Consider the following 20,147-nt stretch of genomic DNA (forward strand, 5'->3'; position numbering starts at 1 on the left):
AAAATCTACGCTGTTTCATAGTGACAAGTTGTTTTTTGTTGTTGTTTTCTTAGGAATGTGGGCAAAAGTTTTATTATTTTTTCCATTTCTTGCATTTGAAATACTCTTTGGTGACATCCTAGGCCTAAAATTCTTTGCCGTAGACCTTCACTGCTACACAACTGCACGCAACCACTTGTCAGGGGCTTCCCTCTCTGTAAGTTTTACAGAGGCTACCTGTATTAGTCCATTCTCACACTGCTATAAAGAAATACCTGAGAATGGGTAATTTATAAAGAAAAGAGGTTTAATTGGCTCACAGTTATGCAGGCTGTACAGAAAGCATGGCTGGGGAGGCCTTATGAAACTTATAATTGTGATGGAAAGCAAAGGGGTAGCAGGCACGTCTTCACATGGCCAGAAGAGGAGGAAAAAGAGAGGAGAGGTGCTATATACTTTTAAACAACCGGATCTCGCAATAACTCACTATCAGGAGAGAACAGCACCAAAGGGAAAATCTGTCCCCATTATCCAGTCGTCTCCCTCCAGGCCCCACCTCCAGCACTGGAGGCAACTCATGGCAGTGGGTTAGCAGTGGCACGCACTCGAGTCTCTGCCTCTGCGCAAACTCACTGGGGGCAAGGAAAGAGCCACAATAACAAATTCTTCAAGAAAATGTCAAAAACAATCTTGGGACACACCCAAACAAATGTAGTTGTTAAGGAAATATTTATTGATGCCTCATATTCTTTCACATACAGGTTATAAATAGTAAATGAGACAGAAGGGGTATGCATGAATGGATTCAATCTTCTCCAAGCTCTTTGGAGATGGGAATTCCTTCTCATTTCACAAAGGAGTATAAGGAAGCTTGAGTAGGGCAAATGATACACAGTCAAGGTTACACTGATACTAAAGCAAAAACATGACTCAAATCCAATCTTACAGATTCCATTCTCACACCCACTTTCTCTTGACCCCCAGCAGGTTTTCCAAATGATTTTTTTAAAAGAAAATAGAGTTTCTTGAGACTTCTTATTCACAAAGGATGAAGTTGGAAGGCTTTCCCACTGCCATGTACTAAGCAGCAAAGCTTGGGTTCATGCCTGCTTTGTTCTAGCTCATACTCCATGATCTTCCCTCAGTAGAGCAAGGCCCCATTTTACCTACAGTTTTGTAACTTCCAGTAGTCAAACTAGCAGCAGGTCAGCCTGATATAGGCCGTAGATGAGCTTTAGTTGGCTGGATAGTGGCTTTTTAATCTAAAAAGTCAGACACATATAAATAAGACATCTTTGTGCTCACTACCCAGAATTAACATGTGTAAGATTTTTACATATTTGCTTTAAATTACATATAGATTAAAAACCGATTCCCTTATGTTTTTTCTACCATTGTACTCACTTTTTCATCTCTGCAGATGTAATCATAATCATGAATCAAGTTCCATTTGTTTATCTTTTATGTGTATATATTCCAAAATATATGGTATTGCTTTGGGCATTTACAATTTCAGTAAATGGTATAACGTCATGTATTGTTTTATACTTTCCGTTTCTCCACAAAACCGTTTTGTGAAATCCATGCATACAGACAAACATACATTTAAGTTATTTGTTTGAACAGTAAATATGTATTTAAGTCATTTACTTCAAGACAGTAGTTGGAATAAATCTCAATTAATAAATCTATTTTCTCTTGAATGGGGCACTGGGTTGATTCCAATTTTTGACTACTGTAAACAATGAGGCTATGAACTTTCAGATACATGTCTCCATATAAACACTGACAGCTTCTCAGGAATACACACATACCTAGGAGTGAAATAAATGTGTCCTAGGTAAGAGATAAGCATTTTCAACCTTTTCATAGTGTCCAATTTTCTCCGGATGATTGGATTCATTTTCAACTCCACCAGAATTTTTTGTGATTTTGTTTCCTAAAACCATTCTAACATTGCAAGGTTGATCAACTTCTTGCCAATCTAATGTGTGTAAATGGTATTTCGCTTCTATTTTTATTTGAATTAAAGAGATTGTATGTATTGTGGAAGGTTTTGTTCATTCACTTCTCTTTTCTATGAAATGTGTGTTCATAAGTTTGCCCCATTTTTGTTTAGTTGTGTGTCTATCTTTAAAGTTACATTTAAAGGGTTTATTTACATTTTCCAAATGCTCATCTTTCTTTTATGTGTATATTGAAAATACCTTCCATTAAGTAATTTGCCTTTCGATTTTTTATTGTATCTTTATGTAATTTTTCAATTCTGATATAATAACATCTGACAGTTTTTTAATAACAATTTTGAATCTTGCTTATGAAATCCCTGACATAACACAAGGACATAAGGAAATTCTCCTAATTGATGGTGGGGGTTTTGAAATTTTGAACTTAAATCTTCTTAGACACTATAGTCTCTCTGGTTCACCACAGACCCAATCAGGACTTATTCTCTAATGCCTTGCCACTGTTACAAATTTCTCCTCAGGTACATATATAATGTCTTAATCTCTAGATTTGAGAGTGAAAAAATAAAGTTACGTTAGCTGTATTTCTCAGATTGTGGGTTAGTATGATATAATTATTGTTATAGCTGTACAACCCTAATCCAGGGTCTCCATGGAAAAGAAACCTTGACAGAATTCATTCTGGGGGATGGACAGCTTCTGTTACATATGATTTACGTTTTGTAGAGATGCACTCCAATGGACTGAAGCTGAATAATTTGGCTTACCATTTGCCTCTAACAGTCCTTTTAGGAGCTTTTGTTTTTTATCTTTACATTCCAAATGAATCAATGCTAACTATGACATATATAACCCTCAGATGCTGGACTGGAGATTGGCAAGTGCACATTTCATCCTGGCTGTGACACTGACACTGTGGAACTCAGGAAAAGTCCTCTCAGTAGATGTAACAACAACAGAGGTAACGGAAACTAACTTAGAGAAATAAATACATATGTTTGACATGTCTTATAAATGATGTTTACATATAAAAGAATATATATAAATATATTCCATATACATAAATATAACTTATATATTTATATATGATATGTTCTATATTTTATATAGAATATATATTTTATAAATATAATGTATATATTTATATATTGCATATATATTCTTTTGTAAACATGTCATTTCTACTAGAGTAAGAAGGAGGTGCAGCTATCAACAAGAAAATGTACACAAAATAAAATAGAGAAATAACACAAAATCAAGAAAATCAGTATTTCTTATTGTCTTCTTTTTATTGCCAACATGACATTCAAGGTTGTGAACCTGAAATGAAAAGAGCAGTAATGATGATCTTCTCCTCACAGAGGAGTCAGAGCAAGACAGTTATCTAAATGTGAAAGGAAACTTAAAAACAAAGACTTGTATTCCTTGAACAAAAAAAGCTTTAAGAGAAAATCCATTATTACAGCCATATTTAATTAAAACAGTTATGTCAGAATGAAGGGCTTTTATGTAAAATTTGAAGTTGTTTGCATGCTAAAATTTGAGTAGTTTTGTTCAAACTTTTAATTACAGTACAAATGTTTTCGTGGTGCTATGACTAAAGTACAAAGAAAAAGAAATGTGGGGGCATCACAAGGAGAAAAATTAGTTTATTTGATCTTATTAGAAACATATTCTTCATGTTTCTTAAATAGCATCAAGTGAGAGTCTCAAATGCATTATATTGAAGGACAAGTTTTATAAAAGTTTTTTTTTTTTAAGATTAAGGATATTTCTTGAAAAAACGATTGTTGAGTGTGTGTTAGTTGGAAAAATAAAAGCAAGTTTTTGGAGGATGCTTTGAAAGATAAAAAACCTTTGCCCTTTGAAGGTTTATCTCCTTCTTTAGGATTTATTTCGGGTTATTTCTGCATCATTCCCGACTCCAGTTTCTATATTGTCAGGATTATACAGGGAAGTGATAGAAGCTAAGATCTCAGTAGTTTGAAACCATATTGTGGGCTTTGTGCTGTCAGTAATAAAGAACTGTGAGAGATTTGTAAATTTCTTTTTATATGACAAAAGTAGTATTGGGGATAACTAACTTTATAACAGTATTATGGGTGAAATAGAGAAGAGAGAGATAGGAGGTATCAAAGCAAATTGTAAGGTGATTAAGGGAGTACACTAAGCAGTAAGGAGGCCTTCATTTAAAGTCACCACTTGGATGACCTGAGGTCAAGAGTTGGAGAAAAGCCTGGCCAACATGGTGAAACTCTCTCTCTACTAAAAATCCAAAAATTAGCTGGGCGTCATAGTGGGTACCTGTAGTCCCCACTACTTGGGGAGCTGAGGCAGGAGAATCACTTGAACCTGGGAGGCAGAGGTTGCAGTGAGCCAAGATTATGCCAGCCTGTTAAGAGAGCAAGACTCCGTCTCAAAAACAAAAACAAAACAAAAACAACAGCAACAAAAAATACCACTGATGGGAATCAAAAATAGCAGCCAGAAGATAGATTGTCCTGCAAGAACTGACCAGACTTAGGGCACATATGACTGGATAAGGAAACAAGAGGCTCAATAGCTTTCAGTTTACATGTCAGGCTACAGGTATTTTAAAAGAGACTTGCTTGAGTCAATGATTAAAGGGCTTGAAAATGCTACTCTTTTGTTCTACTGGAGAAAATGAAGAGAACAGAAAAATGTATTAGTCCATTTTCATACTGCTATAAAGAACTGCTCAGTCAGGTGTGGTGACTCATGGCTGTAATCCCAGCACTTTGGGAGGCTAAGGTGGGTGGATCACTTGAGGTCAGGAGTTCAAGACAAGCCTGTCCAACATGGTGAAACTCCATCTCTACCAAAAATGCAAAAATTAGCTGGGCATGGTGGTGACCACCCATAATCCCAGTTACTCAGGAGGCTGACGCAAGAGAATCACTTGAACCTGGGAGGCAGAGGTTGCAGTGAGCCGAGATCAAGTCACTGCACTGCAGTCTGGGCAACAGAGTGAGACTTTGTCTCAAAACAACAACAACAACCAAAAAACTGCCCAAGACTGGGTAATTTATAAAGGAAAGAGGTTTAATTGACTTATAGTTCTGCATGGCTTGGGAGGCCTCATGAAACTTACAATCATGGCAGAAGTTGAAGGGAAAGCAAAGCGTATTCTTCACAAGGTGGCAGAAAGGAGACTGAATTACCAAACGTCTATAAAACCACCAGATCTTGTGAGAACTCACTATCGTGAGAACAGCATGGGAGAAATCATCCCCATGATTTAATTACCTCCACCTGGTCTCTCCTTTGACATGTGGGGATTATGGGTATTACAATCCAAGATGAGATTTTCGGTCAGGTCACAGCCAAACCATACCATTTTGCCACTTGCCCCTCCCAAATCTCAGATCCTCACATTTCAAAACACAATCATGCCTTCCCAAGAGTCCTCCAAAGTCTTAACTTATTCCATCATTAACCCAAAAGTCAAGTCCAAAGTTTCATCTGAGACAAGGCAAGTCCTTTCCACCTATGAGCCTGTAAAATCAATAGCAAGTTTGTTACTTCCTAGATACAATGAGGGTACAGGCATTGGACAAATGAACTCACTCCAAATGGGAGAAATTTCCCAAAACAAAGGGGGCACAGACCCCATGCAAATCAGAAATCCTATAGGGCAGTTATTAAACCTTTGGAGATCATTCCAAAACCATTTCCTTTGACTCCATGTCTCACATCCAGGTCATGCTGATGCAAGAGGTAGGTTCCCATGGTCTTGGACAGCTCTGCCCCTGAGGCTTTGCAGGGTACAGCCCCACTCTCAGCAGCTTTCAAGGGCTGGCATTGAATGTCTATGGCTTTTCGAGATGCACAGTGCAAGCTCTCAGTGGATCTATCCAATCTGGGGCCTGGAGTACTGTGGCCCACTTCCCACAACTATACTAGGCAGTACCACTGTGGGGATTCTGTGTCAGGGCTCCAACCCCACATTTCTCTTCTGCATGGCCCTAGCAGAGGTCCTCCATGAGGGCTCCGCCCCTTTAGCAAATTTCTGCCTAGACATCCAGGTATTTCTATACATCCTCTGAAATCAAGGCAGAGGTTCCCCAAACTCAATTATTTACTTCAGTGTACCAGCAGGCCCCAAAACATGTGTAAACCACCAAGGCTTGGGGCTTGAACCCTCTGAAAGAACGACCTGCCTGTATGTTGGTCACCCTTAGCCACAGATGGGATGCAAGGCACCAAGTCCCAAGACTGCATAAAGCAGCAAGGCCCAGGGCCTGGCCTATTAAACCATTTTTCCCTCCTAGGCCTCTGGGCCTGTGATGGGAGGGGCTGCTGTGAAGCCATCTGACATGCCATGGAGACATTTTCCCCATTGTCTTGGCGATTAGCATTTGGCTCCTAGTTACTCAAGCAAATTTCTGCTGCTGGATTAAATTTCTCCTCTGAAAATGGATTTTTCATTTCTATTGCATCACCAGGCTGCAAATTTTCCGAACTTTTTGCTTTGCTTCCCTTTTAAACATAATTTCTAATTTCAAACCATCTCTTTGTGATTAGATAAAACTGAATGCTTTTAAGAGCACCAGCTCATATTTTGAATGCTTTGCTGCTGAGAAATTTCTTCTGCCAGATACCCTAAACCGTCTCTCTCAAGTTCAAAGTTACACAGATCTCTAGGGCCAGGGCAAAATGCCACCAGTCACTTTGATAAAGCATAGCAAGAGTCAGCTTTGCTCCAGTTCCCAACAAGTTCCTCTTCGCCATCTAAGACCAACCCAGCCTGGACTTCATTGTCCATAAAGCTATCAGCATTTTGGTAAAAACTATTCAACAAGTCTCTAGGAAGTTTCAAACTTTCCCACATCTTCCTGTCTTCTTCTGAGCCCTCCAAACTGTTCCAGCCTCTGCCTATTTACCATTTCCAAAGTTGCTTCCACATTTTTGGGTATCTTTATAGCAGCACCCCACTCTCTGTGGTAACAATTTTCTGTGTTAGTCCATTTTCATACCGCTGTAAAGAACTGCCCAAGAGTGTGTTATTTATAAAGGAGAGAGGTTTAATTGACTTACGGTTCTGCATGGCCAGGGAAGCCTCAGGAAACACAATCATGGTGGAAAGTGAAGGGGAAGCAAAGTACCTTCTTCACAAGGCAGTGCGAAGAATGGATGCAGGAGGAACTACCAAACACACAAAACCAGCAGCTCTCATGAGAACTCACTCACTCTCACAAGAACCGCATGAGAGAAGCTGCCTCCATCATTCAATTACTTCCCCCGATCTCTCTTTTCACATTTGGAGATTATGAGGATTACAATTCAAGATGATATGTTGGATGGGAACGCAGTCAAACCATATCAGAAGACAATAGAAGGAATAATCTTAGAAGAAAAACAGAAAGTGAAGAAAAATCAAAATCAAGGTCTATCGTCTGGCACATGGAAGAATCACTAGAAGTGGGAAGGGAAGTGATTCCCCAGAGCTAAAAATTTTTCCCGCATGGGAATATTCTCACAATCTTAGAAAAAAAGCAGTATTTGTGGGACTACAGAATGACGAAAGATTGTTATAGGAGCATTTAAGAAATGCTATCATTGGGCCTCAGAGAGGAAAAGACAGACCTCACAAACTGAACAGCTATAGATTCATGACTTGGATGAAGTGCAAAGTGGCAACATGTGTAAGAAACAAACAAGAAAATTGACATGGTACACAAAGTTATTGGGATATCTCAGACACATTGCGACACAAATACTTGTTGATAAATCACAGAGATAGAGAATGTGAGATGCTTAGACACAGAGACTAAATTTTTATTTTTGTATCCTTCATGTCCAATGCAGAACCTAGTACATAGTGGATTAGTAATGGCTTGAGTTAGTAAATAATGAATGAATGGTAAAAAGAAAACAGCATGAGATTTGGTTTGGAATTCATTTAATAAATATTCATCAGAAATTTGCTGGCCGGGCGCGGTGGCTCAAGCCTGTAATCCCAGCACTTTGGGAGGCCGAGACGGGCGGATCACGAGGTCAGGAGATCGAGACCATCCTGGTGGTAGAAACCCCGTCTCTACTAAAAAAATACAAAAAATTAGCCGGGCGAGATGGCGGGCGCCTGTAGTCCCAGCTACTCGGGAGGCTGAGGCGAGAGAATGGCGTAAACCCGGGAGGCGGAGCTTGCAGTGAGCTGAGATCCGGCCACTGCACTCCAGCCTGGGCGACAGAGCCAGACTCCGTCTCAAAAAAAAAAAAAAAAAAATTTGCTGAATACTAACTATGAGCAAAATATGAGATGAAGCATGAAATAAATCAAATGAAAGACTAATTAGACAAACGCATTGATTCAAGATTCAACCTAATAACAAATACAAATGTATTATAACCAACCTGGCACAAGGCAAAAAATAATAAGTGCAGTGATGAAAGAGGTATATAGCAAAGCACTATGGGAATGATAAGGAAGGATGAAATTGTTGCTGGAAAAGAATCTTACAAAATGATTGGTAAATATGCGAAATGTTAAAGGCATTCCAGGAGTTTTTCTTTTCTTTTCTTGTCTTGTTTTTTCCCCTTGGTTATACCCCTCTTCTGCATGTTTCAGTCCCCAAAGATCTAGCAGTCTCTATGGAAAATAACTTCATAAGAAAGTATAAGTCCAGGCACGGTGACTCATGCCTGTAATCCCAGCGCTTTGGGAGGCCGAGGCCTGTGGATCACCTGAGGTCAGGAGTTCGAAACCAGCCTGGCCAACACGGTGAAACCCTGTCTCTACTAAAAATACAAAAAATTGGCCAGGCATGGTGGTGGGCGCCTGTACTCCCAGCTCTCTGGGAAGCTAAAGCAGGAGAATCACTTGAACCCGGGAGGTGGACATTGCAGTGAGCCAAGATCACACCATTGCACCCCAACCTTGGCAACAAGTGTAAAAGTTTGTCTGAAAAAAAATTATAAAATGTTACATGATGAGAATGTCAGCTAACGGTAGCAAAAGCCAAATGCATATATACATACTTGAAGTCTCTTTGTCTAAGTGAATGGAATCACCTTTCCTTACCTTGTAGGTCTTTGATTCTGGAGTCATAGATGTGCAGTCAACACCCACAGTCAGGGAAGAGAAATCAGCCACTGATCTGACAGCAAAGCTCTTGCTTCTTGATGAATTGGTGTCCCTAGAAAATGATGTGATTGAGACTAAGAAGAAAAGGAGTTTCTCTGGTTTTGGGTCTCCCCTTGATAGACTCTCAGCTGGCTCTGTAGATCACAAAGGTAAACAGAGGTAAGTGAACTCTTAGAAAAGGAAAGTTTTTATTTTCTAATTATTTTATTCTGGATTCTAAAACAGAGAATTCCACATGAAAAATACAGTGAAAACTTTGTATAGAAACAGACTTGACAGCATGTTAGCTAATCTATAGGTTTAATAATACAGTTTTTGAAATAACTGTTTAGGGAGCAAAATGACGGCCACAGTGTGCATTAGTATTTTTGTCCTAATGTTTCCTAAGTAAGATTCTGTTTTATGCAGATATAAAACAGTTATTATAAGACATTACTGCATTTGGGAGGTGACGCAAAATGTATGCTCAGTGGTATAAATGTTCTGGTGAGTTGAGTTTTCCATTTACTAGAGGTAACTGGAATACCCTTTGGTTTTTACCGTTGATACAAACCTTTCCAAATTGTGTGAATGAATCTAAGTGAAAAGCTCTCAGAACTTGGAATCAGAACACATGTGTTTCTGTCAAATTTCTGTTTCTTTCCATGTGACTTGTAAAGTATCTTATCCTCTCTGATACTCAGCTTATTTATCCACAAAGTGAGAACAATTACTTGGTTCCATAAAATTCAAATAAGATAATCAAATGTAAGTGCTTCATAGAATACTAATTATTATAATAGATTTAGAGTAGTGAAACATCCCTTTAGGCCAGTAATTTAAAGTCATCATTTCAAACTTAGTTCCTTTTCTTCAATATCTGTTCTTCATACTGTACATTTCATATTAGAAGTGGTACAAAAGACCACCTAAGTACCATAGACAGACACCTGGGAAATTGACCCAAGATTCCTTTTGTTCACCCTGAACATTTCTCACTACACTCTGTAAATACTGTTTGCCTTATATATTAGAAAAGGAAATTATGTTTATCACAGCACTATTCACAATAGCAAAGTCGTGGAATCACCTAAGTGTCCAACAGTGGTGGACTGGATAAAGAAAATATGGAATGTAGACACCATGGAATACTATACAGTCGTAAAAAAGAAAAGAATGAAATTATATTCTTTGCAGCTACATGGATGCAGCTGGATGCCATTATTCTAACTGAATTAATACAGAAACAGGAAATCAGATACTAGATGTTCTCACTTATAAGTGGAAGCTAAACAGTGGGTATCCATGGGCATAAATATGAAAACAATAGACCCTGCGGGCTCTAAAAGGGGGAAGGGAAGAGGGAGGAGTTGATAAACTACCTACTGAGTATTATGTTCACTATTTGGGTGATGGGTTCACTAAAAGCCCAAACCCCAGGATCGCCCAATATACCCACGTGGCAAACCTACACATGTATACCCTAAATCTAAAATAAAATATTTTTTAAAAATACTTTGTAAAAGATAAAATTTAATTCAAATAAATAAATAAGAAAGTTTTAGGAGCTTCAGTAGTGCAACTAGTTAGTGTGCAGTACTTACAAAACAGGAAGCATTAGACTTACCTCATATATGAATATCTACACAAAAGTCATAGATAAAATGTTAGCAAATAGAATCCAACAGCACTTTTAAAAATATAATACATTTTGACCAAGGGGGGCTTATTCTAGGAAAGTAAATATGAGTTAATATTAGTAATTATATAATGTAATCTTTCATATTAATAGAACAATAGATAAAAATCATATGATTATATCAATAGATGACAGAAGAGGTATTTGACAAAATCAAATATTTATTAACATCTAAGGAAGTGCAATGGAATAAGAACTGAGAAACGCTTTTTAAACATGGTGTATATATATGCGTGTGTTTGTATTTTAGCCCAAAAGCCAATATCTTATTTAATGGTTGAGGCAAGTACTGTGTTCGTAAGTCAAAAAACTCAAAAGCAGAAACATGTCATCTCCACTTAAGTTAAATTACAAACTTAACACAATTCTAATAAAAAGTGCCATCAGTGTTGATGATAAAGTTCATTTAAAAGAATAAAAGCTAGCATAACCAGAAAAACTCTGCAAAAGAGGCAGAAAAAAAAAGAGCCCTACCAGATATTAGTAAGCAAAAGAATATAGTTTGAATAAGTGATGTTGGGATATGACGAAAAAGATAAAATTAATTCATTCTCAAACTATACATTATGATAAATTCTAAATGCATCAGAGATTTGATTGAAGAAATAGATGAACCTATATAGGTACTAGAGGAAGACATTATTGGAAGTTCTACATAGAGAAGGAATAGAGAAAGTCTTCTAAATTCAGATGTAAAATTTGAATAGAAAAAATAAGGAAAAAATTAATTACATATTTTAAAGTTTTAATGACAAAAGATACCACAAAACAAAGTAAAAACACAAAGAATAAACTGGAAAAAAAGTTTGTAACTTAAATCAAAGGGTTACTATATTTAATATATAAAGAACCTTGAAAAATAAAGAAGAAAAAGAACAAACTGTAGAAAAATTGGGGTAAAAAACAGTAGTCAATTCACGAAAAAAACGCAAATTGCCTTTAGTCATGTGAAAAGATGCACACCATTCTTGTTATAAGAAAAAAGTGTGCTATGATTTTACTGATATACAATTCCTCACCTGATAGATTGGTAGAAATGGATTTTTGAAAAACCAGAATAATTACTGAGGCTATGAGAAAAAGGCATTCCCACGTGGTGCTGATTGGAGTGCAAAATGGAACCCACATGGAGGCGAATGTCGCAATATCCAGCATAGTGTATGTGTGCTTACTTTTTGGCCCAGCCTTCCTCCTAAATCTAGATATCTCTCCCAAATATATACTAGTAAAAATGTGTTTAGAAGAAGAAAGCATGCATAAGGCTGTTCATTTCAGAACCACTTTTTATAAACTTTTTATTTAAAAAATAAAATTATAAGCAAAATACAGAAAAATATTGACACCTGTGATAACAAAGAAATGACTCTTAAGGGCAGTTTGTTGTCCTGGGGGAATAACTCTTTTTCGGAGGAGGCTTACTGGATCCTTTAAGTGAAAAGTGGTGTTGACAGACAGCCATCTGGGCATTAGGGTTGCTAATTTCTCTTGGATTAGTGATTGTTTTTAGGAATTTTAGAGGACAGACTGAGTCATGAGTGCATGCTGATATTAATCAGAAACATAAATTTATACTAATATGAATGTTTTTTGGACATTTTGAAATCATGCCATATCAGGTGTTATAATTTTATTTAACATGTTCAACTTACAACTTTATTTCATTTTTTCCATGCCATGAATCCCCTTTCTTATTTGCATCAAGAATGACAGAATTTGATTATCAAATAAATACATATTTGCTTTATTTCACAATACAAACTCAACCATCTCAGAATAGCAATACCAAGATTATCACCAGCAATACAATTTCTCAAAATAGTTTGTAGTTAATAATTTTACTGATGCTCAGATTGTCATACTTTAGCTAATTAGAACATCCTCAAATTGGCTTTTGAGTTCTTTTGAACTGAAATTAGAAATAACAAGTTTCCTTGCTATCAGGTATGACAAGATATTCAAGCTCACTTCGTACATCTTCTTCCCCAACTCTGCCTGGGGAAACAAAATTATGAGTTTTATAAAGAAATATTGTGCAAAGGAGGATTGTAATATTTAAGGTTCATTTACAATGGGCATTTGGCATCGACAGAACAAGTATTTCTATGCATACATTCAACATTTTGCAGCATATTTACATTCAAGTTACATTTCCAAATTCTATGCTAAATAGAGTCTAACCCACCATCACAAATCCCTCAGATATTACTAAAATCCTATTTATTTGGTAGGAGTGCAGTATTATCTTATTAGAAAATAATTTTATGTTCCTACTAGATAAACTGTATTTTTACTACTTCAACGAAATTCACTGACATTTTCTTCCCAGTTGAATGCATTAAATCTGTTTAAATCTATGACTGAAAAATCTTTAGAAAATGTTAGTTATCGGCCAGGCGCGGTGGCTCAAGCCTGTAATCCCAGCACTTTGGGAGGCCGAGACGGGCGGATCACGAGGTCAGGAGATCGAGACCATCCTGACTAACACGGTGAAACCCTGTCTCTACTAAAAATACAAAAAACGAGCCGGGCGAGGTGGTGGGCACCTGTAGTCCCAGCTACTTGGGAGGCTGAGGCAGGAGAATGGCGTAAACCCGGGAGGCAGAGCTTGCAGTGAGCTGAGATCCGGCCACTGCACTCCAGCCCAGGCGACAGAGCAAGACTCCGTCCCAAAAAAAAAAAAAAAGAAAGAAAATGTTAGTTATCAATTCATTGTTTTTGAAAACATATAAATGAAGAGAACATTAAACCTACCTTTCTTATATGACCTTCACCAATAATAGTAGAGAAGGTGGAATTTTCTCTTTATAGAATTTTTGCATCTAAAACAATCAAGAAATTGTGCAATTAGTAAATGAGATAGAAATTTCTCTTTATAAAATTATTTTGGCTAAAAAATGACAGAATTAGAAAACTTCTGTTTTGCAAACCCTAATGAAATGATGGATCTAGACAATTATCATTAACTACTGTTAGCATCAGAAGAAGAAAACAGCAAGTCATTATATGCCTTCTGATAATAGAACCCAGCACTACCTATAAAATAGTATTGCCAAAAGCAGTCTTGTCTCTAGATCTATACGTACCAATTTTCAGGAAATGTGAAAGACAGAAGTGAGTTCAGAGACACTACGGGGATGCAAATAGCAAAATCCAGACTGTGGGAAACTGCAGGACAAATAATCCAGTTTCTTCCATAAATAAATTACAGCGTTTGAAGGGATTAAAAAAGAGATAGAAAGGGAAGGGGATTCTAAAGTAGAGGGATTTATTAACCAGTTAAAACGTTTTACGTGTCCTGATTGAAACAATGATCCTTTAAAAAATTAATACACATAACAGACAATTGTGAATGTGAACAGTAATTATTTGGTGATGTTAAATAACTATTATTTACTTTTAAATATGAAATGATATGGACCTTAAAAATGAGAGAGATACCTCAGTTAAATATTTAAATATGAAAGTATTCATCTGATTAAAAAAAATAATATATGAGTGGTAGTGGAATGGTTGAAGTAAGATTTGCAGTAAACTGATAATTATTGACTTAGAATGGTGTGCACATGGGAGTTTGTTATACTATTCTATTTTGTCATATGTCTGAACTATTTTATAGTAAATTCCTTTAAAAACTAAGCAATGAGATAAACAGCGATTAGACCTGGTAAAAGAGTAAATAAATTAATCACATAAGGTCAAGAAAATGACTCAATATGTCAAAAACATATGAAGAATAGAATAAAACAAATTAATGTATAGTTTAATAGAACTTTATAGGAACAAATAAGATAAAAATAATTACTATTTAAATAACTTTTGGCCCAAGTGCAGTGATTCACAGTTGTAATCCCAGAACTTCGAGAGGCCAAGGTGGGTGGATCACTTGAAGTCAGTAGTTCAAGACCAGCCTGCCTAATATGGTGAAACCCCGTCTCTACTAAAAATACAAAAAAATTAGCTGGGCATGGTGGTGGGCGCCTGTAATCCCAGCTACTCGGCAGGCTGAGGCACAAGAATAACTGGAGTCCAGGAGGCAGAGGTTGCAGGGAGCCAAGATCGCAGCACTGCACTCCAGCCTGGGCAACAGAGTGAGGACTCAGTCTCAATAAATAAATAAATACATAAATAACAGGATATTTTATCAATACTTTTCAAGAAATAGTGAAAACATTTTCAAATTCAGTAATTAAAACAAATTTTGGCACACATAGCTAGTGCCCTTTCTGACAGGGTAAGTGGATTATTCTGCTAAGAGAAAATCTTGTAGGAGATGGCTTAGAGGCGTAAACATTAAGGACACATCTTGCCTGGGCACGGTGGCTCACGCCTGTAATGGGAGGCAGAGGCGGGTGGATCACCAGGTCAGGAGATGGAGACCATCCTGGCCAAGGTGGTGCAACTCCGTCTCCACTAAAATACAAAAAATTAGCTGAGCGCGGTGGTGGGAGCCTGCAGTCCCAGTTACTCAGGAGGCTGAGGCAGGGGAATCGCTTGAACCTGGAAAGGCAGAGGTTGCAGTGAGCTGAGATCGGGCCACTGCGCTCCAGTCTGGCGACAGAGCAAGACTCCGTCTCAAAAAAAAAAAAAAAAAAAAAATTCTTAAAAGGGCTAAGTAGCATGAGAACTCACTACTAGGTGATAAAAATAAGAAATGGGACAAGAAATGAAATTGGGAAGGAGAGTCGGGGGTCACAAAGGAATGCTGCATTCTGCAACCATTCATACTGTTGCCCTCTGGAATGTGCAGTGCAAAACCCATACAACCTTAGTCAATATCCCTGGAGCTAGATTGCAAAGGTTTCATCCAATGCTGTATAAAGCAAGAAAAGAATTTAGTAGAATAATTGATGACCCTAGGAAATTAAAAATGAACTGTTTCTTTTCCCCTTTTCTCTCCTTTACCTTCACCTCCTACTATTTCGAGAAGTTTGGCAGTGTTAAGGAGCGCGAGGCATTTGCACAGAAGCTCATCCATGGGCTTCGAAAGTTGAGAATTCCTCCTAATGTATACTCTTTAGTCTTTTACATTTTTTTATAGTTGATATAAAATGTCAACTATAATGCTAATTTATGCATTTAAATTAAATTCCAAGGACACTTCCTCTGAGATGTTTCGGCAGCAATTTTTTTTTTATATATATACAGGAATTCCTCTTTTTGTCCTTAAAGCAAATAGGAAATTTGTTTAGTATATTCCAGAAGTAGAAAATGATGAAAGATAAATAATGTTATTGAATAAAATATTTCTATTGACATTTCTGAGTTTTAGTTAAAAACAATTTCAGACTTGTTTTGAGGTGTAATGATAGTTCAAACATAATACAGTGTTAAAATTTTCTCTCATCTGTCACTAAGGCTTCAACATCATTTAAAAAATTACATGTATATATCACATGTATATAAACCACAAGACTAAAATGTCACGTATTTAGTAACAAGAATGTATAGCTTGCAATTTTGCAACCTTTCTGTAAAAATAAAATTTTATAAAAATTATAATAATTTCGCTTAGAAGAGCTGTACTGAGGGTTATTTACTGCTATTTTTTCAAATTCTATGAGACAAGAATTTTCCTCCTTCCTTATGTGTTGTTAGATTTTTCACAAGACCAGGAATTATTTGTTACTGTTATACGCATAAGTGTGCACAAAAACTTCATGAGTTTCTTATAAATGTCTGTGGTTTTCATGTATATGCCCTCATGTTTTTCCCTTTAGCAGGCACACATTCTCTATCTTCTCGTACTTACTAAGAGAAGGTAATACATCTGAGATGCACTTTCATACTCTGTGCTTAAAGATCACATACATCACTTAATTCAGGGATTCATAAACTTTTTGTGTCATAGGTCACTGTAGCAGTTTGGTGAAAGCTATGAACCCCTTCTCAGAATATTGTTTTGAGAGTGATAGAATTTATAAGAGTTCAAAGGTTACCCACTGTTTAGAAACAGAATTATCAAAAACAATTTTTTAAATTAATTTGCCATATAACATATATGATATATTTTAAATATTTTATTTATTAATACCTAAAATAAGATGTAAAGATATGTCTGCAAACAATAGCTGTAGCTGGGTGCGGTGGCTCATGCCTGTAATCTCAGCACTTTGGGAGGCTAAGGCAGGCAGATCACCTGAGGTTAGGAGTTCGTGACCAGCCTGGACAACATGATGAAATCCTGTCTCTACTAAAAATACAAAATTCAGCCAGGCGTGGTGGCACTCATCTGTAATCCCAGCTACTCGGGAGGCTGAGGCATGAGAATCGCTTGAACACGTGGGAGGCAGAGGTTTCAGTGAGCGGAGATTGTGCCACAGCACTCCAGCCTGGGTGACAGGGAGACTCTGCCTCAAAAAAAAAATTGTTGTAACTAGTGCAGAACATAATCATTTCAAAGTATCTATGATAACTAAAATGTGCTTTGAAAGTATCTGTGATTTATGTGAGTAACAATGTTCAGACACAACTATTACTATTATTTCTTTTCTATATTCATAAATGCTATTTTTTTTATTATTTTTATTTATTTATTTTTTTGAAATGGAGTCTTACTCTGTTGCCTAGGCTGGAGGGCAATGGCTTAATCTTTTTTTTTTTTTTAGATGCAGTTTTGTTCTTGTTGCCCAGACTGGAGTGCAATGGTGAGATCTCGGCTCACTGCCTCCTTCACCTCCCAGATTCAAGTGATTCTCCTGCCTCAGACTCCCGAGTAGCTGGGATTATGGGCATGGGATAATAGGTGCCTGCCACTACGCCTGGCTAATTTTTGTATTTTTAGTAGGGACTGTGTTTCTCCATGTTGGCCAGGCTGCTCTCGATCTCCTGGCCTTGAGTGATCCGCCCACCTCTGCCTTTCAGAATGCTGGGATTACTGGCATGAGCCACTGTGTTCGGTCATAAATGTTATCTTTCATTTACAGGTTAATGGAACTAAAGATGTAACCCTTTCCCATCTACATGTATAGGCCCCAGAATTATATTGCTACATAATCCCAGATTTTAAAACTCTGAGTCACCAGGGTACAAAATGTATTATTTAATTCTAAATTACTACAGAATATCAGAAAAGTAAAAGAAAATTAACTGTACTTTCAAAAAGGTCCACCAGGAGATGGAAACAAAAAAACTCATGAAAGCTAGGGAAAACAAAGATGAAAAGAAACAAATATAAAAAGCTAAACAGGGAAAACCCTATATCAGATCATATTAACTTGAAACGAAGAACCACCTGTTGTTTCCTATTGCGTATTGCTTAACATATTTTTACCTGAATAGGACACTAGCTTCATTTTCTGATTCATGCGCAAATTACTTCAATTCTCCGGGCAACACTAACTCAACTATACTTTGAAGCCCAAAATATTTTCCTCATTTCCATTCACTTGTTTAAAGTCTGAAGTGATCATTTTATTTCTGTTTTCTTGTTTTCGATTTTTGAGATGGAGTCTTGCTCTGTCGCCCAGGCTGGAGTGCAGTGGCAGAATCTCAGCTTAACTGCAAGCTCCACATCCCGAGTTCTAGAGATTCTCCTGCCTCCGCCTACCGAGTAGCTGGGACTCCTGATCTCAAATGATCTGCCTGCCTCAGCTTTCCAAAGTGTTGGGATTACAGGTGTGAGCTACCAAGCACTGCCTTTTCTCTGGAAAAAATAGTATCTACTATCTGAATGACTCTTTAACATTAGAAGATATTGATGGCTAGGCGCAGTGGCTCACACCTTTAATCCCAGCACTTTGGGAGGCCGAGGCAGGCAGATCATCTGAGGCTGGGAGTTTGAGACCAGCATGACCAACATGGTGAAACTGCATCTCTACTAAAAATACAAAATTTGCTGGGTGTGGTGGCTCATGCCTGTAATCCCAGCACTTTGGGAGGCTGAAGCAGGCAGATTGCCTGAGGTCGGGAGTTCAAGACCAGCCTGACCAGCAAAGTGAAACCCCGTCTCTACTAAAAATATAAAAGTTAGCCGGGTGTTGGTGGCAGGCACCTGTAATCCCAGCTCCTTGGGAAGCTGAGGCAGGAGAATCGCTTGAACTTGGGAGGCAGAGGTTGCAGTGAGCCAAGATCGCACCATTGCACTCCAGCCTGGGCAACAGAGTGAGACGTCATCTCAAAAAAAGAAAGAAAAGAAAAGAAAAGTAGTGACTTTTTTCAGGAGCATACCTCCCTGGAAGAGATCATGCAAGGAGTGGCCAGGAGAAAAGTATCCTGACCTCTCACCTGCTCTTCCTCTATTCTGTCTTCCCCAAATTATCTATTGCTTGATCCACACCAAAGCCAGAGGGCACAGGAACATTTACGTGTTCCAAAAAGCTCAGCCTTCTAGGACTAAAAGTAGGGTGAGAAAAGGCAGCGTGTGTCTGAGAGCAGAGGGAAGACAGCCAGCAAAATTATACACATTCTGGAGATTTAGGTCAAGAAACACTTTGCTCCAGAATATTGTTATTATATCGCCTAATTGAAAGAGAAAAACTCCATAGGTCATAATCAGAAAAAAATAGTTTTTCCTCCCATCCCCTGCATTCCAACCCACTCAGGGGGAGTTGTTGTTCCCTACCCCTTGAATAAACCAAAAGGCAGGTATTAATGGCTCTACTGGTCAAGTCGAAATAATAAGAATCCCTCTAGTTACTTGTACTAGAAAAATAACCATATAATAGTAATTCAAATAACCATTATTATATGTGACCTCAAACCATGAATATTAATAAAGCTTCTCTTTCCCCTAGCTTGGACCCCATTCATCCTGGAAGGCTTCAGTGGGAAGGAGCTTGTGGCCATTTTATACTCACACTCTCCCCTACCACAGTAGGCTGCCTTTTGTCTCCTCCAGAACTGGGGATGGAGATGCATGCAGAGAAGTAAAACAAAGCCTTACTTGACTTAATATCATGACCTGTCTTTGTGGTCTCATGACTTTGCTGAATGCTCAAAGCTGACTCATTGTGGAATGTTTCTGGGAGTCACATAACCCTCAGTGTGAATAGTAACATACATGTCCTTACCTCCAAGAATGCTCCTCTTCTGGCAGGTCTGGCAGGTTATGCCCCTCATCCTCATCCTATTCTCCGTTTTCTGCATTTGACACCACCATCAGCATCCTGCTGGGTTTGCTTCACCCTGGCAGAAAGCCCTTGGGGCAAGGTCCCTTCGATAATTGACCCAGGCTCACTCTCTCCACATGCTCTACATCTGCCCACAGAAAACCCACATCCTTGACTCTGGTGACTGAAAGTGAAGCTGTTCTTGGTGCAGTCATCTCTCCAGTCTGGTATCAAGCCAGTTCTCACAGTTTCTTGCCCTTTAGATTTCATAGACACTATTTGATTAGGTTCACCATGCTTCAATGGGCATATTTTAAACTCGAAGTGTTTTTCTCAAAGCCCTTTCCCCATATGAACGAAGAGGGGAAATG

General features: G+C 37.9%; 1 protein-coding gene across 1 annotated transcript in view; it reads left to right on the forward strand.

Annotated features, from left to right (window-relative positions):
- The first annotated feature begins 2,805 nt into the window (after window positions 1–2,805).
- The window catches only part of OSTN (osteocrin), a 30,637-nt gene continuing 13,295 nt past the window's right edge, over window positions 2,806–20,147 (forward strand). Inside the window, exons 1-2 of the mRNA XM_033213052.1 lie at window positions 2,806–2,907; window positions 8,996–9,210. Coding sequence (XP_033068943.1) covers window positions 2,806–2,907; window positions 8,996–9,210 — 317 coding nt within the window. The remainder of the gene's footprint in view (window positions 2,908–8,995; window positions 9,211–20,147) is intronic.

This window comes from Trachypithecus francoisi, unplaced genomic scaffold (genome assembly GCF_009764315.1).
Source record: "Trachypithecus francoisi isolate TF-2019V2 unplaced genomic scaffold, Tfra_2.0 Lachesis_group0, whole genome shotgun sequence".
NCBI lineage: Eukaryota > Metazoa > Chordata > Mammalia > Primates > Cercopithecidae > Trachypithecus > Trachypithecus francoisi.